This window comes from Tachyglossus aculeatus, chromosome X4 (assembly GCF_015852505.1).
Source record: "Tachyglossus aculeatus isolate mTacAcu1 chromosome X4, mTacAcu1.pri, whole genome shotgun sequence".
In the NCBI taxonomy this organism is placed as follows: Eukaryota; Metazoa; Chordata; class Mammalia; order Monotremata; family Tachyglossidae; genus Tachyglossus; species Tachyglossus aculeatus.
This window is the reverse complement of record NC_052098.1, coordinates 43,132,089-43,153,631: the sequence shown is the minus strand read 5'-3', so window position 1 is coordinate 43,153,631 and position 21,543 is coordinate 43,132,089. Positions and strand designations below refer to the sequence as shown.

General features: G+C 42.9%; 1 protein-coding gene across 1 annotated transcript in view; it reads right to left on the bottom strand.

Annotated features, from left to right (window-relative positions):
* DTWD2 (DTW domain containing 2) overlaps positions 1-21,543 on the bottom strand; it is a 175,912-nt gene that overhangs the window by 93,379 nt on the left and 60,990 nt on the right. Inside the window, exon 3 of the mRNA XM_038769851.1 lies at positions 14,582-14,676. Coding sequence (XP_038625779.1) covers positions 14,582-14,676 — 95 coding nt within the window. The remainder of the gene's footprint in view (positions 1-14,581; positions 14,677-21,543) is intronic.

Genomic DNA, 21,543 nt, shown 5'->3' with positions numbered 1-21,543 from the left:
TGAGCTCGCTGTGGACAGGGAATGTGTCTGATGTTATATAGCACTCTCCCAAGCACTTAGTAAACTACTTTGCACACAGTAAGCGCTCAATAAATACAATTAATAATAAGAAGAAATTAGGGTCCTTCCACCACCAGCTAAAATTTTGGAACCAAAACGTCTTATATCAATTTATCACTTCTCTGCTGTGTGACCTTGGGTAAGTTGCTTCACCTCTCTGGGCCACAGTTTCCTCATCTGTAAAATGGGGATTGAGACTCTGAGCCCCATGTGGGACAGGGACTGTGTCCAACCCGATTTGCTTGGAGCCACCCCAGAGCTTAGTACAGTGCCTGGCACATAGTAAGCACTTGAGAAATACTACGATTATTATTATATGAATATGAATCTGGTAGAAGAAGAAAACCATCCCGATGGAGAGAGAAGTTCAAAGGGGCGTAGGTGTTCAGAAAGAATCTACCTGCTTCAAAGTACTCTGTGAAGAAAAAAAAGCTGATCTTCCACAACCTAAATTGGCCAGATCTTCATAAGCTTCTACTTCTGCAGCCTCCTGCAAAGATCCATAATCATATTACAACTTCTCATTTAATACTGTAATGTTATGTTTCAATTCCTGTAATAAAGATTAAACAATCTTTAAAGACGTTTATCATTAGAGTATGTAGCATGTAAAGGAACTTCATATTACTTTCCCAGAGGTTCCAGAGCAGATCCTAATTTATAATACGGAAGGCTGGGGAAACAAATGCCACAATACAGGTAATCACAATAGAACTGCACTCTCAAGAAATGACATTGTGATTGTATTGTGATTAGGCCTGAAATTCCCTCTTTTTTTGGTTTTTATCATTTGTTAAGTGCTTACTACGTGCAAGGTACTAAGCGCTGGGGTAGATACAAGCTAATTGGTTTGGACACAGTCTATGTCCCGCAAGGGGCTCACAGTCTTAATCACCATTTTGCAGATGAGGTAACTGAGGCCCCGAGAAGTGAAGTGTCTTGTTCAAGGTCATACAGCAGACAAATGGTGGAGCCAGGACTAGAACCCAGGTCCTTCTGACTCCCAGGCCCAAGCTCTATCCACTAGGCCATGCTGCTAGGACTGATATTTAGGGTACAGTAGCAAAGGAGATAAAGTAGAAGTAGAGCGTCAAAATGCAACAACTGAGCAGAATAAAGGGAAGAAGAATGAAACAATTAGAAAAGAAAAACAATTCAGGAGACAAAAAGTAAAAAGTGGGAAGCTTAATGTCACTGCACAAAGCCCCCTGGATGTTCAATCTGCTTAGAAATCAGAAGCAATGGGATGCTTTCATGGAAATGTGATTACGGAGCATGGCGTCTTTTTTTAAAAAAAACAAAGCTCTAGAAATCCAGAGAGTTATTTATACTTTTCACTCCGTTTGATCTGTCTTGAAAATTTTAAGCCTGCCTTCTTCCAAGTCGCCAAAAAAGCCTTTAAACCAAACCCTGAAAATAGTTTCAAGTCACTACTTGGTATTTTGAGCTTTTCCCTGAATAAACAAAACAGCTTGGCCTACTGGTAAGGGCATGGATCTCGGAGTCAGAGGACCTGCATTCTAATCCCAACTCTGCCACGTGCCTGTGGTGTGACCAGTCATTCACTTCTCTGTGCCTCGGTTTCCTCATCTGTAAAAATGAGGATTCAATATCTATTCTCCATATGGGACAGGGACCACGTCTGACCTGACGCTGCTGAGGAAGCAGTGTGGCTTAGTGGAAAGGGCATGGGTTTGGGAGTCAGAAGTCGTGGGTTCTAATCCCGGCTCCGCCACTTGTCAACTGTGTGATCTTGGGCAAGTCACTTAACTTCTCTGTGCTTCAGTTACCTCATCTGTAAAATGGGGATTAAGACTGTGAGCCCCATGTGGGACAACCTGATTGACTTGTATCTGCACCAGTGCTTAGAACAGTGCTTGGCAAATAGTAAGCACATAACAAATATCATCAGTATTATTATTACTATTATCCGGCATCTACCACAGTACTTGGGACAAAGTAAGCACTTGACAAATACCATGAATGTTACTGTAAACAGCATTTACAGCACAGAGAGTGTGGCTCAGTGGAAAGAGCCCGGGCTTTGGAGGCAGAGGTCATGGGTTCAAATCCTGGCTCTGCCACTTATCAGCTGTGTGACTTTGGGCAAGTCACAACCTATCCGTGCCTCAGTTACCTCATCTGTAAAATGGGGATTAAAACTGTGAGCCCCCCATGGGACAACCTGATCACTTTGTAACCTCCCCAGTGCTTAGAACAGTGCTTGGCACATAGTAAGCACTTAATAAATGTCATTAAAAAAAATAAAATTTATGCTTTACGTGCTTCATACTGCACACCGGTTTATGTCCTGGTAAGTGGAACTCTATGGTGGCTATACTATTCACCATATGGTAAGAATGCAGAAACAAAAGCCAATCTGTCTGGGGCACAAACCTAAAATTCTTGTTTAGAATATAACACAAATACTGAATGAATTGGAATAGCAGAAACAACATTTAATTTTGGCAATCTGTCTGGATATTTTGCAAACAAAACTTACTGACAATTTCAAAAGCTCAAAGAGAAGTGAGAAAACATCCTATTCCTGTCACTGACTCACAGCACCACTTTCAATATGTTGCAAACTGATGGGCCAATACTGTATTTATGCTATTTTGAATGCTGAGACACAGTTTGCCTTTTTATCTTTTTTTTTTTGGAATTTTGTCAACTCTGTCATTGGAATTACCTTATATTTCTGAAACATAAACCACACTGCCAAACTACGATTTGAACCAGTAAATATTCTGGGACTTCCCATGCTTTAGTATCACAGGTGCTGGGAGGAAAACCCGAAAAATGCCCATTTTGATCTGTCTCTCCTCCCAGGGCATGTACCTTTTGCGTACTGCCTTATGGCTGTTCCTTACAGTGGAATGTCAAACTGTAAATTCTGAAAGTAAGCCATACACAAGTCCTCCTTCTAGCTACTAAAATCTCACAGAAAATGGAGAAACTCCTGACTATAGATGAACAAACTAAAATTTGGATCAAACAAATGGTACCCCAAATGATATAGTGAACATCTTATCAGAGGGGCCTTTGGTGTCAGACTCCCAGGCTTGCTCCTCCCAGGTCTCTGATAAGACACGAGATAATAATAATAATTATGGTATTTGGTTAAGCGCTTACTATGTGCCAAGCACTGTTCTAAACGCTGAGATAGATACAAGGTAATCGGGTTGTCCCACGTGAGGCTCACAGTCTTTATCCCCATTTTACAGATGAGGCAACTGAGGCACAGAGAAGTTAAGTGGCTTGCCCAAGGTCACACAGCAGACAAGTGGTGGAGCCAGGATTAGAACCCATGACCTCTGACTCCCAAGCCCGTGCTCTTGCCACTAAGCCACAGTGCCAGTCCAGGCCTAAAAGACCCAAAATGGTGACTCGTCCCCAACTAAAGTCCCTGCACCCTTTTCACCCCCACCCTCAAAATGAAAATCAATCAATCAATCAATCGTATTTATTGAGCACTTACTTTGTGCAGAGCACTGTACTAAGCACTTGGGAAGTACAAGTTGGCAGCATATAGAGACGGTCCCTACCCAACAGTGGGCTCACAGTCTAGAAGGGGGAGACAGAGAAGTAAAATAAATAGAATAATAAATATGTACATATATACATATATACAGGTGCTGTGGGGAAAGGAAGGAGGTAAGACGGGGGGATGGAGAAGGGGACAAGGTGGAGAAAAAGGAGGGGAGGGGGAGAGGAAGTTGGCACCTATGCTCTCTATCCATCTTAAAGACAAGCATGGTTACAATAAAATGTATTTCTTTTTCATTTAGAAAAGCAAGCCTCATATTCCCTCAGAGGCTCTCTCTATCCAGTCAATCACACTGAACTCACACTGGTGGTTGAAATCCCTCCAGTGGAAGATGCAGTTTTTCAGTTCGGCACTTTTATCCCCATTCATGTGACTGCACCCTTCCAGGCAAAACAGCCATTGGTCTTCCGGAGATTCACCTCTAGCCCACCTCTGTTGGCTTCTCTGTTGAGAAGTAGCATGGCCTAGTGGAAAGAGCATGGGCCTGGGAGTCAGGGGACCTTGTCTGCTGTGTGACTTCGGGTAAGTCGCTTCACTTCTCTATGCCTCGGTCTTGTCAACTGTAAAAACAGTGATTCGAAACCTGTTCTCCCTCCTACTTAGACTGTGAGTCCCATGTGGGACAGGGACTGTGTCCAACCCGATTAACTGTTTCTACTCCCGAGCTTAGAACGATGCTTGACACATAGTAAATGCTTAACAAATACCCTAAAATAAAAACCCCTCTGTGACACCTAGGCAATTCTTGTATTTTCCTCCAATTCTGCTGTATCCATTGAAAAAGTAAATAATCAGAGGTACATCAGTTCCTCATTAGCTATACTGCTTCCCTCTTCCCTCAGAAGAGTTTTGTTGAATAGCAGCTCTAACATGACTGTAATCAGTTTCATTAAGATCACGCCTCCCCACACAGATTTATACACCATGGTAGTAATATTAATAATAATGGTATTTACCAAACACCTATTTTGTAAGGCATTTGTTAAGCGCTTACTATGTGCCAGGTACTGTACTATTAGATACAAGCTACTCAGGTTGGACACAGTCCATGCCCCACATGGAGCTCAAAGTCTTAATCCCCACTTCACAGATGAGGGAACAGAGGCCCAGAGAAGGGAAGTGACTTGCCCAAAGTCACACAACAGATAGATGGCAAAGCCGGGATAAGAACTCAGGTCCTCTGATTCCCAGGGTGTGGTCTTTCCACTAGACCATGCTGCTTCTCGAATTAATGTGATGCCCTGTCGGAGAGCACGAGGCACATTTCCCGTCCACGAGAACCTTGTTCTGTAAAGAGGAAGACAGAAAAATACCCACAAGTAGTGAAATAAGCGCAAGTGCCGAGGAGGGACATAAATAAATAAATTCCTAAGCATAAGATGCGGCTGGAGAATTGCTACAATTCAGGGTATGGTTAATTGGGGATGGCTTGTGGGAGGAGGTGGGGTTCTAAGAGGCTCGAAAGGTGGCGAGGGTTTTGTTCTGTTTGTTTTGTTCTGATTTGGGGATGGAGGGAGTTCCAAGCCAGGGAACAGCATAAACAACGGGTCAGTGACAGGCAAGGCAAAAGCCAGAAACAGCCGGCAGATGGGTTTGGGAAGTGTGAAGAGTGCGAACAGAGGACCAGCAAGTGAGGAGAGCTGATAATAAGATGGAAGGAGCAGGTAGAGAGCCTAGAAACCCTTGGTAAGGAGCTTCTACATCACGTGGAGCCATTTTAGACTTTTGAGGAGCGGGGAGGTGGGTTCAGGAGGATTGAAAAGGGAAGAGGCTGGAAGCAGAGAAACTGGCAAGGAATGAACAGTTGAACTAGTGCAGTGGCAGAGTGGAGCAACAGGAAGGAATTGTGGAATACCACAGTATCAATGCTCATTATTGAGCACTCGCTGTGTGCAGAGCACTGTGTACTAAGCCCTTGGGAAAGTACAATACGATAGTCAGTAGACTTGGCCCCTGCCCTCAAGGAGCTTATGATCTAGTGGGGGAAATGGACATTAAAGTAAATTGCCTGTCGGGGGAAACGACAGGGTATAAGGATAAATACCTTAGTGCTGTGGGGTGAATATGCAGTACTTAAGTTCAGATCCAAGTGCATAGGCACTGCAGAGGAGAGGGAGGAAAGTGAGGACTTAGTCAGGGAGGGCCTCTTGGAGGCGATAGGAATTTAGGAGGGCTTTGAACATGGGGAGAGCGGGGGTCTGTTAGATATTCATTTGATCGTATTTATTGAGTGCTTACTGTATACAAAGCACTGCACTAAGTGCTTGGAAGAATACAATTTAACAATAAACAGACATATTCCCTGCCCACGACAGGCTTACAGTCTAGAGGATATTAAGGGGGAGGGAGTTTCCAGCCAGAGGGAGGGGCAAGACAGACAAGATGGAGGAGAGAGGAGGTTAGTGTCAAAGGAGCCCAGTGTGCGGGTTGGATTGTAGGAGGATACAATGATGATGATGATGATGATGATGGTATTTGTTAAGCGCTTACTATGTGTTGGGCACTATACTAAGAGCTGGGGTGGATACAAGCAAATCAAGTTGGACACAGTCCCTGTCCCACGTGGGGCTCACAGTCTCAATCCCCATTTTCCAGGTGAGGTAACTGCGGCCAAGAGAAGTGAAGTGACTTGCCCAGGGCCACACAGTAGGCAAGTGGCAGAGCCAGGATTAGAAACCATGACCTTCTGACTCCCAGGACTGTGCTCTATCCACTACATGCTGCTTCTCTGGGATGAGGGATATGGAGCAGCTGATGGGAAAGAGCTTCTCTTCCATGGGGAAGTGACTTCATGAATTCCGTTACAGAACTGCAACATTTCCTCTGGGATGTGTATTTAGAGAGAGTCAATTCCACTTTCATCCAGCCTATTGAAAACAAAGTTCGATCTCATTAAGCCCAATGATTTCCTAGAGTTGAATAGGAGGCAAATGCTGATTTGGTCTTCCTGTCATTTTTCTCTTAGTAATAATAATAATAATAATGGCATTTATTAAGCGCTTACTATGTGCAAAGCACTGTTCTAAGCACTGGGGAGGTTACAAGATGATCAGGTTGTCCCATGTGGGGCTCACAGTCTTAATCCCCATTTTACAGATGAAGTAACTGAGGCACAGAGAAATTAAGTGATTTGCCCAAAGTCACACAGCTGACAAGTGGCGAAGCCAGGATATGAACTCATGACCTCTGACTCCAAAGCCTGGGCTCTTTCCACTGAGCCACGCTGCTTCTCTAGTAGTAATGGTGAAGGTATTTTTTGAGCACTGGCCTTCAAGACTCTGGACAATCAGTGTGATGCTATTACGAAACCAACAGGTAAACAAGAGTACTGAAAAATCGATCCCAGTTTGCCTCTACCAAAGCAGGCCAACCTCCGTTTTCTCTTTTCTAGTTTCCTTGTTTGTTTGCTACTTTTCATAAGTAGAAAGTGGGAAATGAGCAAAAATATAGTTCAGCTGTTTCAAATAAGGCTACAGAAAAGCCCAGGGTAAAAATACTACTAATTAATGAAAACATGTCTCTATCAGTATAAAGATTGTACTGAACTTGTTAAAAGATATTGAAAATGGAACAAGTTTCCGAAGACACTAATGGATTTTTGATGTACCAGATCTGATTAATCAATCGTATTTATTCTATTACTGACCTGTACACGGGCTGACAGTTTGATTGCATGAAATTTTCTATACTGATTTTAGCAAGCTAAAATTTGATAGAATTTGAAAAAAGTTGTACATCTTTTCCACATGATTTTAATGAAATATCCACAAAAATTACACAGCCTAATTATTTCCAAATTTGAAAACACCTCTGATCTAGATTAAGGGGCCGCTCTGTCCTGATGGGGTGATTTGGACCAGTCAGAACTGGAAATGAAATCTAGAATGCACACCTTCCAACATTTCTTCCAAAGTCTATTGTACTTACCACTCCCAACCAAAAAAAAAAAAGGTGGGGGGTTGGGGGGCTAGGGATTAAAACAGGAAATGAAAAAACATCTTCCAATTCATCCAGATTAAAATAATTTCCCTCTTTATAGGAAATATTCTGGGACAGAAGACAACATTTACACTGTACTAAGTGCTTGGGAGAGTACAATATAACAGAATTAATAATTGTGGTACTTGTTAAGCACTTACTGTGTGCCGGGAACTGTACTAAGCGCTGGGGTGGGTTCATTCATTCAATCATATTTATTGAGCACTTACTGTGTGCAAAGCACTGTACTAAGCATATCGGGTTGACCCAGTCCCTGTCTCACACGGGGCTCACAGTCACAATCCCCATTTTACAGATGAGGGAACTAAGACACGGGGAAGTGAAGTGGCTTGACTTGGGTAACACAGCAGACCAGCGGTGGAGACAGGATTAGAACCCACAACCTTCCAACTCCCAGGCCGCTACTCTATCCATAGATGTGTTCCCAGGCCAGTGAGCTAACAGCCTAGAGGCCTAATTTGTTGAATAGGGCATTTAGGACAGAATAAACCAAACCAGACATCATTTTTGCCTTCCTATAAAGCCAGGATAACATTATCCTAAACACAATGGGAATGTAAAACACAGTATTACATTCCCATTGTGTTTAGGATAATGTTATTGAATTAGTAAGCTGTACTTTATCTGATGACAAAATGTCCTTCAATTGAGAAAATCATGCAAAAACCTGTGGAAAAAACTTCAAAAAAGTGCAACACCCTGCTACTGAACTGTGTCACATGAGATGGTGTGAAAAAGGTAAAGGCATGTCCGGACGTGGATTCAAAAGCCATCCCAATCACTGGAAATTGTATAAACCCTGCAGCACGATTACGTGTTTTCATCGATCAATGGTATTTATTGAGTGCTTACTGTGTGCAGAGCACTGTACTAAGTGCTTGGGAGAGTACAGTATAACAGCATTGGTAGACGTGTTCCCAGCCCACAGTGAGCTTACAGTCTAGAGGACGTTTCATCATCAGCTAAAGTAACAGCTTATTTGGTCCTAAACACAATGAGAATTTAAAACACAATATCCTAGGTGTGGCTATGCCCTGGCTTTATATGAAGGCAAAAATGATATCTCGTTTGACTTATTCGACCCTAACTACCCTATGCCAGGAACTGAGATAAATCCAAAGAAATTTAAGGCAAGATCCAGACCTTGAGGAGTTTAGAGTTAAATGAGAGAGCCAAAGCAAACGTAAGAACACAGATACATACTTACTGAAACTGAGGCACAGAAGTGAAGTGACTTGCCCAAGGTCACATGACAGGTAAGTGGTGGAGCCAGAATTAGAACCCAGGTCCTCTGACACCCAGGTCTATGCTCTTTCCATTAGGCTGCACAGCTTTCCAGGCACTTTGTGCCCTCTTTTATGCTGTGCCTATGAAAATGTAATAACCATAGTAATAATAATAATAATAATTGTGGCACTTGTTAAGCCCTTACTATGTGCCAGGTGCTGTACTAAGCCCTGGGGATGATACAAGAGAATCCGGTTGGACACAGTCCCTGTCCCACGTGGGGCTCACAGTCTCACTCCCCATTTTACAGGTGAGGGAACTGAGGCTGAGAGAAGTGAAGTGATTTGCCCAACATCACATAGGAGACAAGTGGCAGAGCCAGGATTAGAACCCAGGTCCTCTGACTTCCAGGCCCATGCTTTTTCCACTAGGCCACACTGCTTCCCAGGTACGCTGTGCCCATGAAAATGTAGGGGGGGGGCGCATTATTCTGGCCCTGTGTCCAATCAGAGTAGCACTGAGACCTTAGGGTTCCCTTCTCTGAAACCAAAGCCACTGCCATCTCTCCCTGAAGCAAGTACCTATGTACCCATTTTTCCCCCTTTGGGAAATCACTGGATCCAGAAGAACAAATTGGCATTTTCTTCCAAATAGACCACTCGGCTTCCCTCGTAAAGACAGAAGCTTAGATGGCGTTTTGGGGTAAAATGGGAAGTTGCAACTCATTTGCATCATAAATACAATGCGATTTCTCAATCGGGTTGAGTACCAATTCTTATGGTAGTTATGCAAGTTATACAATTAATTGAAAACACTCATTGGCAGCGGTGGAAATAAAAGTTATTTACTTTGGGAATCTGTTGAATCATTTATCTATGCCAACGATTTGCATTCTGGTGGAGCAATAAGGTCCCAGAACTGTTGGTCAGTGAACAACCAGTCCCCCATCTAGATCCTCATTTCCATGACTGCGTAAATTAGGAAAATGAAAGACAGAGTTAAGCTCGGACTGAATGAGATCTTATTCGAGAATGAGAACTTTGGTCTATTTTTTTCTCTATGCAGCACTTCCATGCTGAATAATGAATTAACCGTGGGCTCCAAGAATTCTCAAGGATTATTGCAGGCAGTGGTTTTTATTTACAATTTAAACTCTGCTTGACTTTCAACAGCATATGAGTTTGGATCTTACATTTAAACAATACTCATTTTTCCCCATGATGAATTTCACTCCAAGAATAACATCGACCTTCTTTTGTCTCCCTTGAATGGTTTACCGGGGAAACACCCCTAGTGTCGGCATGTGACTAAAAGGAAGAAAAAGGAATTAAGCTTTTCTGACAGCTTATGCGCAGACAGCGAGTGCCATAGCCTACCAGCGATACATTATTCAAGACCGCCAGCCAATCTGATTTTGAAACCAGAACTCGGCCCTGAAATTACTGAGGAGCAAAGGAGAGAGCACAAGGAAAAGGCCCACGTAGACCTCGACTGCCGAACTGAGAGGAATAAGAAAAGATATTAAACATAGTGTACCATTCCAAAGGGAACTGCTTAAGGTTCCGTTTGGTCAAAGGGCTATTTCCGCTATGATAAACTGTTATTTTTCCTAAGGAAGGCCTGAAATGGAGCCCTTCCTGACAATGACGAGATCTGCACGGGTTGTTTTTCCAGACTTTATCCACGGGGAAAATCTCCAAAGGCAGCCATCTTGAGGAAAATTTGGAGCTCATGAATCAGAGCCCAGTTATGGCACCTGAAGGTGGGTCAACGGGCCTTTGTCTAGGGGAGTAGTTTCATTAGCCGCTACTTCTGGTACTGCTGCTGGGTTGAGAGGATGGGGTTTCTCTATCTCTTCCCAAACAAGGGTGTGTTTTCCATGCCTTTCTACCTGACCCACGTAAACGACTACCAGAACCACGAACTCAAAGTCAGCCAGTCGGTCAGTCGTATTTATTGAGCACTGTCTGTGTGCAGAGCACTGTATTAAGCACTAGGGAGAGTACCACGCAACAGTAAATGGACACATTCCCTACCCACAATGAGCTGAACCCGCTGTTGGGTAGGGACCGTCTCTATATGTTGCCAACTTGTACTTCCCAAGCGCTTAGTACAGTGCTCTGCACACAGTACGTGCTCAATAAATACGATTGAATGAATGGAGGGGGAGAAACTCAAAATGTGTCTGCTGCTTCTGCTTCTCTCTCACACACTCAATACAGTGCTCTGCACACAGTAAGCGCTCAATTCATACCACTGATTGATTTACTGATTCAGCTCCAGCTCACTGGTAACTAGAGAGCTTAGCACAATCCTCCTCCTTTACCCTCTAACGTCAGCCATATTTAATGTTCTTTTTTACGGCAGAGACTGAAGCCCTGCAGAAGGGGAGGACGGGCACAACATACCCTGAATTTGGGAAGTCTGTTCTATGCCACATGGCATTCTCATGAACAAAGTAGAGAATGAGTGCAGACCACATGAATGATAGATAGTTGGATGCAAAGCTCACTGGAAGATCAAACTCAGAGAAAGAGTGAATGAGGGTGCTATGGATGATCACACTCTGTCAGGCTTCAATTGAGTGTAGGTGGGCAGGAGGATGGTAGAAGGTGGAAGAGTACAAAGGAAAGGGAGAGAGAAGTTGGGCGGGAAACCAGGAAAGAGAGCACAAAGCAGTCAGTAGTGGAAGAAGGTGCTCAATCACTCATCCTATCCTGACTGAATTACTACATCAGCATCCTTGCTGATCTCCCAACCTCCTGTCTCTCCCCACTTCAGTCTACACTTCACTCTGCTGCCCGGATTATCTTTCTATAGAAATGCTCTGGGCATGTCACTCCCCTCCTCAAAAATCTCCAGTGGTTGCCTATCAACCTTCGTATGAAGCAAAAATTCCTCACTATTGGCTTCAAAGCTCTCCATCACCTTGCCCCCTCCTACCTCACCTCCCTTCTCTCCTTCTACAGCCCAGCCTGCACACTTCACTCCTCTGCCATTAACCTCCTGACTGTGCCTCGGTTCTTGCCTGTCCTGCCGTCGACCCCGGCACATGTCCTACCCCTGGCCTGGAATGCCCTCCCTCCTCACATCCACCAAACTAGCTCACTTCCCCCCCTTCAAAGCCCTACTGAAAGCTCACCTCCTCCAGGAGGCCTTCCCAGAATGAGCCCCCCTTTTCCTCTGCTCCTCCTCCCCTCATCACCCCTACTCCCTCCCTCCGCTCCAGCCCCCTCCCCATCCCACAGCACTTGTGTATATATGTACATATTTATTATTCTATTTATTTCATTAATGATATGTATATACCTACAATTCTATTTATTTATTTTGATGCTATTGATGCCTACTTGTTTTGTTTTGTTGTCTGTCTCCCCACTTCCAGACTGTGAGCCTGCTGTTGGGTAGGGATTGTCTCTATCTTTTGCCAAATTGTACTTTCCAAGCACTTAGTACAGCACACAGTAAGCGCTCAATAAATACAATTGAATGAATTAAATATGGTTGATTGATTGATTGATTGATTGATTGATACTAGTAACAGCATTTAGTGAGCAGCTCCAGATTGCCGCACACTCTAATATGCTCCCGGGAGACTAAGAAGGAAGCAAAATACATGCTCCCAGGCCTTGAGGACCTTAAAGTACCCAGGAGGAGGGAGCTAAAAGAGGCAGAGAAAACAACTTTTGCCTTTATATCATTAATTTTCCCTCTAAGATCCCACAGCACTCGTGTTATTTTCATTATACTCTTTTGGCTTCCCCTCTCTGTAATGTTTTTGTAGCGTCCACCTGCCGTCAACCCCTGGCCCATGTCCTACCCCTGGCCTGGAATGCCCTCCCTCCTCACATCCACCAAACTAGCTCACTTCCCCCCTTCAAAGCCCTACTGAAAGCTCACTTCCTCCAGGAGGCCTTCCCAGACTGAGCCCCCTCCTTCCTCTCCCTCTCCTCCCCATCCCCCTCACCTTATCTCCTTCCCCTCTCCACAGCACCTGTATATATGCATATATGTTTGTACGTATTTATTACTCTATTTATTTTACTTGTACATATTTATTCTATTTATTTTATTTTGTTAATATGTTTTGTTTTGTTGTCTGTCTCCCCCTTCTAGACTGTGAGCCCACTGTTGGATAGGGACCGTCTCTATATGTTGCCAACTTGTACTTCCCAAGCACTTAGTACAGTGCTCTGCACACAGTAAGTGCTCAATAAATACGACTGAATGAATGAATGAATGAATGCTGGACTGTAAACTGCTTGAGGGCAGGGTCTACTAACTCTGTTGTACTCTGCCAAGCGCTCAGGGCAGTGCTCTGCATACTGTAAGCACTCCAATACTGAGTGAGTGACTGATAGACTGATTGATAAATGGCATTCCTTTTGTTTTAGAAAGAGAGCCTTGTTGTCAGTACTCATTTGTATCCAAAAATGACAACCTATGTATAATAATAATAATAGTGGCATTTGTTAAGCACTTACTATGTGCCCAGCTCTGTTCTGATGCACATGGGTTGTCCCACGTGGGGCTCACAGTCTTAGTCCCCATTTTACAGATGAGGTAACTGAGGCACAGAGAAGTTAAGTGGCTTGTCCAAGGTCATACAGCAGATGAGTGGCAGAGCCGGAATTAGAACCCACGTCCTCTGACTCCCAAGCCAGCAGTCTTTCCACTAAGCCACACTGCTTCTCTATTACAATACAGTCTTTGTTTCCTCTTATTTTACCTAGGTTCTGAGCACACTTGAGCAAGAAGTGGGAATGGATGAATATTAAGACATACCTGTTATACTGAGAATTCACCTGTAGTAAAGGTAAGAGAGATGGGGGCAAATGCACACAGATAAAAATATTTATCAGTAAAGCCACTTTAGTTTCTAAATCCATCTATTTACCCATCTTTTTCTGACACATCTACCAATCAATGCCAAATAGTCTACTAAGCACTTGGGAAAGTGAAACAGAAGCAACTCACATGGCGCTTAGGTACCACTTTGAATCGGAATCAATCGATCATATTTATTATTATTATTAATAATAATAATAATGTTGGTATTTGTTAAGTGCTTACTACGTGGCAAGCACTATTCTAAGCGCTGGAGGGGATACAAGGTAATCAAGGTTGTCCCATGCGGGGCTGACAGTCTTAATCCCCATTTTACAGATGAGGGAACTGAGGCACAGAGAAGTTAAGTGACTTGCCCGAAGTCACACAGCTGACAAGTGGTGGAGCCGGGATTAGAACCCATGACCTCTGACTCCCAAGACCGTGCTCTTTCCACTGAGCCATTCTGTGGAAATTATTGCCACTATTGAAGCCATTATTGAGTGCTTTCTGTGTGTGGAGCACTGTATTAAAGCACTTGGGAGTGAATAGCAATTTTTGTCCCAAAGAACTTTCCCAGCAATTAAATCGTTTGGCCCTCATGATAACCCTGTGATAATTTTACAGATGAGAACCCTAAGGCACAGAGAAGCAAAGTGACATGGCTAGGGTCACAGCGCAAACCTGCCATAGACTGGTCTGCATTGTACTTTCCAAGTGCTTAGTACAGTGCTCTGCACACAGTAAGCGCTCAATAAATATGACAATGAATGACTACAACCCATATCATTTAACTGCCAGACCCAATGCCTTCAAATGATTTTCATCTTCATCCAAAAACTCATCCACAGGGAACTGAGCAGGAAGCATTTTTTTAAATCATCATACCTCAGAAGTTGAATTCAAAGTTTGATTTACCTGTCTTCATTGAAACGTCGACCAATCTTGACCTTACACTTATCTTGGGGGAGGCACGCTGCTAGCAAAGGCACTGTCCGCAATACTCGATTTTCCTTTAATTCAAAAATGTTAGATTTTAGAAAGACAAACACACTTCTTCAGGCTCTTATGATGCATGTTCAATTCACTATTTTTTTTTACTACTTATTCTCACAAACATCCCACAGTTTGTCACTAAAACAGCAAATTTAGAACAAAATGCTTTAACGAATTTGAAGTTCAGAATTTCTATACTACCAGTTTGGCTTATTGTGTACTATTCAATTTAAAAAAAATCTAAGAATGAGAAGCAAAGCTTTCTGACACTTTGGAGAAAGTTCAAAAATTCTACCGTACTTGTCTGAAAGATTTTTCTTAAAAAAGCAATTGACAGTCGTTCCCCGGGTTCACTCACAGCTTTAAACATTTTTTTCTAGAACATATAGGACAAATGGTGAAACCAATTTAACTTGTATCCTTATTCTCTCCCGTTTCCCTGATCTGTAATATACTTTAATGTCTGTCTCCCCCCATAGACTGTAAGTTCCTTTTTTTTTTTAACAGTATTTATTAGCCAGGCACTTTTCTAAGCGCTGGGGTAAATACAAAGTAATCCGGTTGGACAAGGTCCCTGTCCCAGGTGGGGGCTTATAGTCTCAATTCCCATTTTACAGATGAGGTAGCCGAGGCACGGAGAAGTGAAGTGACCTGACACACAGCAGACAAGTGGCGGAGCCGGGATTAGAACCCAGGTCCTTCCGGCTCCCAGGCCAGGTTCTATCCGCTGAGCCACACGCCACCTTGTGGCTACCAACTCTATTGTATTGTACTTCCCTATGTGTTCAGTACAGTGGTCTGCCCAAAGTAAGTCATCAATAAATACTATTGATGGATTGACTGATCCAAGTTAAATCTGAGAATTCAAAAACACTGGACTGTCACTGGTGGGCTTCTTGGAAGAGGCACTCTTTTCCATAGTCTCTAAAATAATTGGTTCTCCGCTGTTTCTAAATCAAAGACCACCTGACTCCTCTTTCAGAGTTCTTAAACATAGTTGTAATGAAAGGCAGGGATAAGAGCATTACAGGATTTTCAGATGCCAAAAACCCACTACTACAAGTTAAAAATGCCTTTGAAAACCCTCTGTCTAAAGCTCCAGAACGGGAGTCAAAATTAAAAGAATAAATCCTTATCTCTTGCAATAAATTTCCTCTCCATCTTGAGTAATCGAATACTCTGTTGTGGGTTTCCAATAGCACTAGATGACTATAACGATCACAAAACAGCTGAGTGCATCTGAGTATGCCGGTCGAGTCACGATTGACCTTTGCAAATTGGCAACTTAACAGGGAAGCTTGAGAATAAAAGCATTTCTCTTCAGGAGGTGAGGCTCTGAAAATATTTCACTTTGTATTCATACTTTAAAGTGATGCTCGTCTTTGGGAACATTAGTTAGAATCAACACACAACATTTCCTCTGCTATTTGTAGGATTCCGTATACCCTAGTTCATCCTTAGACTCTCCATATACGAGAGCTCATTTGGGTCCAGATCAGGTATTCCTCATAATTCGACTCTCCTTCTTTAGTTTGAATTAACCAATCACCTGTCTATACTGTGATGTTCTTAAACTTTTCAGGACAGCCGAACTTTTTCAATAGTTTCTGGAGCCCAGGTGACATTTGACAGTTCTTAAGAAAACTGATCTGTCTACTGGGATTTCTACAAACACTAAGTCGGGCACGGGTAAAATATTTCGTAGAGAGGTGCCAGGAGAACGGATGTGGCTAAGACCTTTGAGACTCTTGTATGAAGATAACTATACAAATGCAAAATTCTTATTAAGTATTATTATTTGCTCACATTCATTCTCTGAGAATTGCCAATAGTTTCATGACTGTGCTTGGGGAAATTATATGTAAAGTTTCCCTGCTTGGGGGAATTTTAAAGAACTTGGAAGCAACGTGCTTCATATTTATAAGGCTAAAGAAAGAATGAACATTGCAAATGAAAGCTTTCTTCTTCAACCCCCAACTCCAGTTGTGGCAGTATTTCCAGCTATTCGCACCTTGTTCAGGGGGAGAGATTCATTCCTAAGTAACCCTCCCTGAGGGAAGTTTAGTCAATGCCTTATATGATGTTAATTTGTAACCATTCGGAGGGAAGAATTGGAAAGTAGGGGGGCTGGGTGGTTGAGGATGAAGACCCTTGGCCATCTGACGCAAGAAATGGGAGCCGTGTTCGTGGGAGAGGAGAGGACAGAGAAAGATGGGAGCGGTGACCCTGGAAGAGAAGCAGTGTGGCCTCATGGTTAGAACATGGGCCTGGGAGTCAGAGGGACCTGGGTTCTAATCCCCATTCTGCCACTTGTCTGCCGTGTGACTTCGGGCAAGTCAGTTCACTTCTCCGGGCCTCAGTTACCTCATCTGTTAAATGGGGACTAAGACTGTGAGCCCCATGTGGGACAGGGACTGTGTCCAAACTGTACCTACCCCAGCACTTAAAACGGTGCCTGGCAGTAGTAAGCACTTAAATACCATTTTTAAAAAAGCGAGATAAAAGAAAACTTAGGGCATATGGAGGGATTAGAGAGGATGATCCCAAGGAGGGCTAGGATACCCTGAAGGTTCGGTGTCCAGAAGACTCCAGAGGTGCAAGCCTCCTGCCCATGAGAGGCAGAAAGGACCAGGGTAACCGGAGCACAGGATGCCTACAGGAAAGATCAGAGGCTTCTGGGAGGAAAAGTCTTAGACCTAGGGATGAGCAGTTTGAACAGGAATTCTGTTTGATGGTTACCTGACACAGAATACTTGCAAGAAGACGTTGAACCATTATCAATATCTCTGATCTCAATAAGTAGCAATAACGAACACTGATTGATCGACCTCGCTGTCTGCTGCAGTATGGCTTGAGGAGACGGGATCTGAGGTATACTAGACAGGAATCCCAACCTGTTGGTCTCGAAAAGAGATGAACTTAAGGGTCTTAGGATCCCAGGGGAAGCTAACTGGGGTCCACGTGCTCTCAAATTAACATGGGGAGGAGTAATTTCAGCTCATCTCTAGACAGTAAGCTCACTGTGGGCAGGGAGCATGTCTACTAACTCGGTTATATTGTACTCTCCCAAGTGCTTACTTCAGTGCTCTGCAAGTACTCAATAAATACGACTGATTGATTAACCAGCAGAGGCAGAATGCTTAGATGGTTGTGACTGTTGGCCTCTAGACCAGCCTCCTGAAGTGATGAACAGCTGGAAAATTTCTCCTTTAGCCGTACTGTAGCTATTACTCTTTCCACTGCTGGCCTTGTTTTCTTTAGTTTTGCCATGTTTTTCATCTCTTCAACCACTCCTTGTGTGGCTGTCTCTACCTCTAACATTTATTCCTGCATTGTAAGGCCCCTGTATCATCCTTGAACTTTTCCCCAGAGTTTAGTAAGATGCTCTGTAAAAACCGTTGAATAAATGAATGCCCATTTTCATTTCTCCTCTCTCCCTCTTTAGACTGTAAGCTCCAAAGGCAAAGACTGTTTCTTCTATTTCCTTTGTAGCCAACTACAGCAATTAGTACAATCGTCTGCACAGAGTGGATCTTCGATAGACGTTGTAGTTGATGACCCATCACTATAAAGATATCCAGATTTCCATTTCTATCACTTACAAAACACTGTCCCCCTCAAAAATCCCTAGGCATAACCAAAAAAGACATAAGAAAAATATTAACTAAAATTAAAGCACATAAGATGGTCATTTGGGTTTTTAGGGCTATGCATGGTGGATGGGTTATTTTGGTAACTTTAGGAGTTGGGGAGGGGATATCGGTAAATACGGGGGGGGGGGGGCAGAGAGAGAGAGGAAGAGAGAGAAAAAGACAGAGAAAAGACTAAAAGAGCATCTGAACAAATGATAGCAAAATGCCAACTTTCAATCTCCAAGTCTCCCTCTGGAAAAGCATTTACTAATAACAATTTGGAAAATATCATTTTTTCTTCAATGAAATTGAAAATGATTCTGTAAACTGAAACTTTGAGTGGTTGAGAACATACAAAAGAACAGCTATTAAAACTTGAGAAGGCAATGTCTGGAGAGGTTGTAGTAAATAAGTGTTGAAATTTGATATTGGGGGTTTTGTGGAAATGGTGATATATTTTTCTGTATATTTGAGCTAATCTCAGGCCTCAGCAAATATAAGCCACTCCCCATACCATTGCTAATTTAGTTTTATGACTTGAAAAATAAAGGCTTGTCATCGTCCATTAATATCTAGCCTGTGTGAAGGTACTTGCAATCTGTCTGTCTTTGTTTTTTGTCATCTATTTGTGGGTGGAGCAGAGTCATGCAAGTGTCCAGGCTCCTATTGGAGGGAGAACTGAGGCAGAGAATGGCATGAGTATATTTCATATGTTTAACATATTTAGTCCCAAACCCACCCTAAGCCCACAGAGTACCTTATCCTGGGGCCTATGGAGAGAGTTTGGAGTTCACAGGGTCCTGCGGGGAGAGAGAACAGCTTATTTGAGGGTGGGAGGTGGGAGGACGGTTGTCTTGTACCTGTTCCAGTGCTTTATATAAAGTGAGCTCTTAATGAATATCACGATTATTATTATTATTATTATTATCGTTGGTGTCATCATAGGTAAGGGGTTGGTGGCCAGGGAATGGCAGTTCGGATTTGGTGAGGTAATCAATCAATGGTATTTATTGAGCGCTTGCTATGTGCAGAGCACTGTACTAAGCACTTAGGAGAGTACAACACAACAGAATTAGTGGACACATTCCCTCCCCCTAACGAACTTACAGGCTAGAGGGGGAGGTAGATCTCAATAGAGACAAATAATTAATTAGATATGTTAAAGATGTGTACATAATTGCTGTGGTGTAGGGGGGAATATCAAATGTCCAAGGTACGAAATGGTCCAGTGAATGTTGATGAGGAGATTCTGTGTGACCCCAACTTGATGTGTGGATGAGAGGGGGTGAGGTAGGAGGTCAACAGTGCTGAATAGTATAAGGAAACGGTGACTGGGGTTGCCTTGTTGACTTAGACTATACAAGAAGTAATAATATTGAACATATAACGCTCCTCCACCCAATGAACTCCAAAGGGAAAAGTGGGTGGAGAGGCAAAAAGCCCTAGTAGCCGTGGCTGAAAATGGCCATTATTCTCTCCGGAATTCTGAGTGTTTGAGCAAGTATTACAGTTGGAAAAAATAGAGACCATCAACTAGAAATTCACCAGACTGAAATCTAAACTGCATCCACCAGGATTACTTAGGAGACAAAGTGACTTAACTGTTTTTTGTTGAAAGAGAGAAAAAGAGAAAGGGACAGAGACATAGACAGAGAGAGAACACCTTACCACATGTATCAAAGCAATGCGGGGATTTATCTTCCTGGTAGGATTCCAGGTAGGCAGACACAGAACACGACGTAGCCCATCACGTCTATTACAAACCTTCACCAAAACTTCCTCTGGCTTCACCCTGAACAAGCATGGTTCACTAATTTTCAGATCCTAGGACATCTTAGTTCTCAGACACAGCATGGCCTAGAGGAAAGAGCACAGGCCTGGGAGGCAGAGGACCTGGGTTCTAATCTAGACTGTCAATTGTTTGCTGGGTGACCTTGGGCACGTCATTTCATTTTTCTAGGCCTCAGTTTCCTCAGCTGCAAAATGGGGATTCAATGCCTGTTCTCCTTCTTACTTAAACTGCGAGCCCCATGTGGGACAGGGACTGTGTCCGACCTGATTAACTTCTATCTACCCCAGCGTTTAGAATAGTACTTGACACATGGCAAGTGCTTAACAAATAAAATAATGACAATAATAATAATAATAATAACAAATGTCCTAGCAATGTCGTCCAGAGTGAGCCACATCTCAATTAGTAGGAGTGAGTGGGTCAGGAGAAGATGGACTAGAGCGAAGAAGAGTTAACTCATGGTGGAATGTGTCTGTTTATTGTTGTTTTGTACTCTCCCAAGCGCTTAGCACATTGCTCTGCACACAGCGCTCAATAAATACCACTGAATGAATGTACTTCAGTGTCTGCCTCAGAGTGCTTCAAATATGTCTGACGAGAGCATACATTTTTCTCTTGTTCCTCAACCAGGCCCAAATTTCACTGAATGCCGCATAGATAGCGATTGCAGTTTGTAGTCCAAATCCTTGATCCAAGTCATTTTAAAGGACTCCAAGTCCAACGTTACTACAGTAAAGGCAAAGTTTAAGGTTAATATTGGTAAAAAGGCCTAGTGATTCAACTGTTTCAAACTACATGATTAATCAAATAAATTCAAATCTCTTCCATGAATAGCTGCATTGCCTCTGGACTGGAAAAGAAAAACATGGATCAAACTCAGTGTTACTTTGAAGAATGGTATGATAGGAGCTACAGCCAAATTACACTCCCTGATCGCAACATAAAACCCATAAAGTGAATAGGCTTATTTTTCCTTCCAACTGGCCTGACTTCTCTGTAATCACTCATCTTACAAAAGGCTTTTTTTTTTTTTTTTTGCAATCTGGACGTATTCAGTTTACATTTAATTTAAATAAACTAAATCATAAAGCTAGCAGGTAAGGTCTACTCATGCATTGGTTAAAACAGCCGAAACAACTGTTGCAGATTCTCCTGTTGAACTAAATGACTCCTTAAGAAGTTTGGGAGGAAGATTAGCAGAAAGAACATGGGCCTCAGTTCCAACCCTGGCTCTGCCACTTGCCTGCTGTGTGACCTTGGGCAAGTCACTTCACTTCTCAGTGCCTCAGTTTCTTCCTCTATAAAATGGGAATTAAATACCTGTTCTCCATCCCTCTTAGACTGTGATCCCTGTATGGGACAGGGGTTGTGTCTGATCTGATCGTATTTTATCCAGCCCAGTGCTTAGTACGGAGCTTGGTACATAATAAGCCCTTAATCATAATCATTTTAGTCATCTT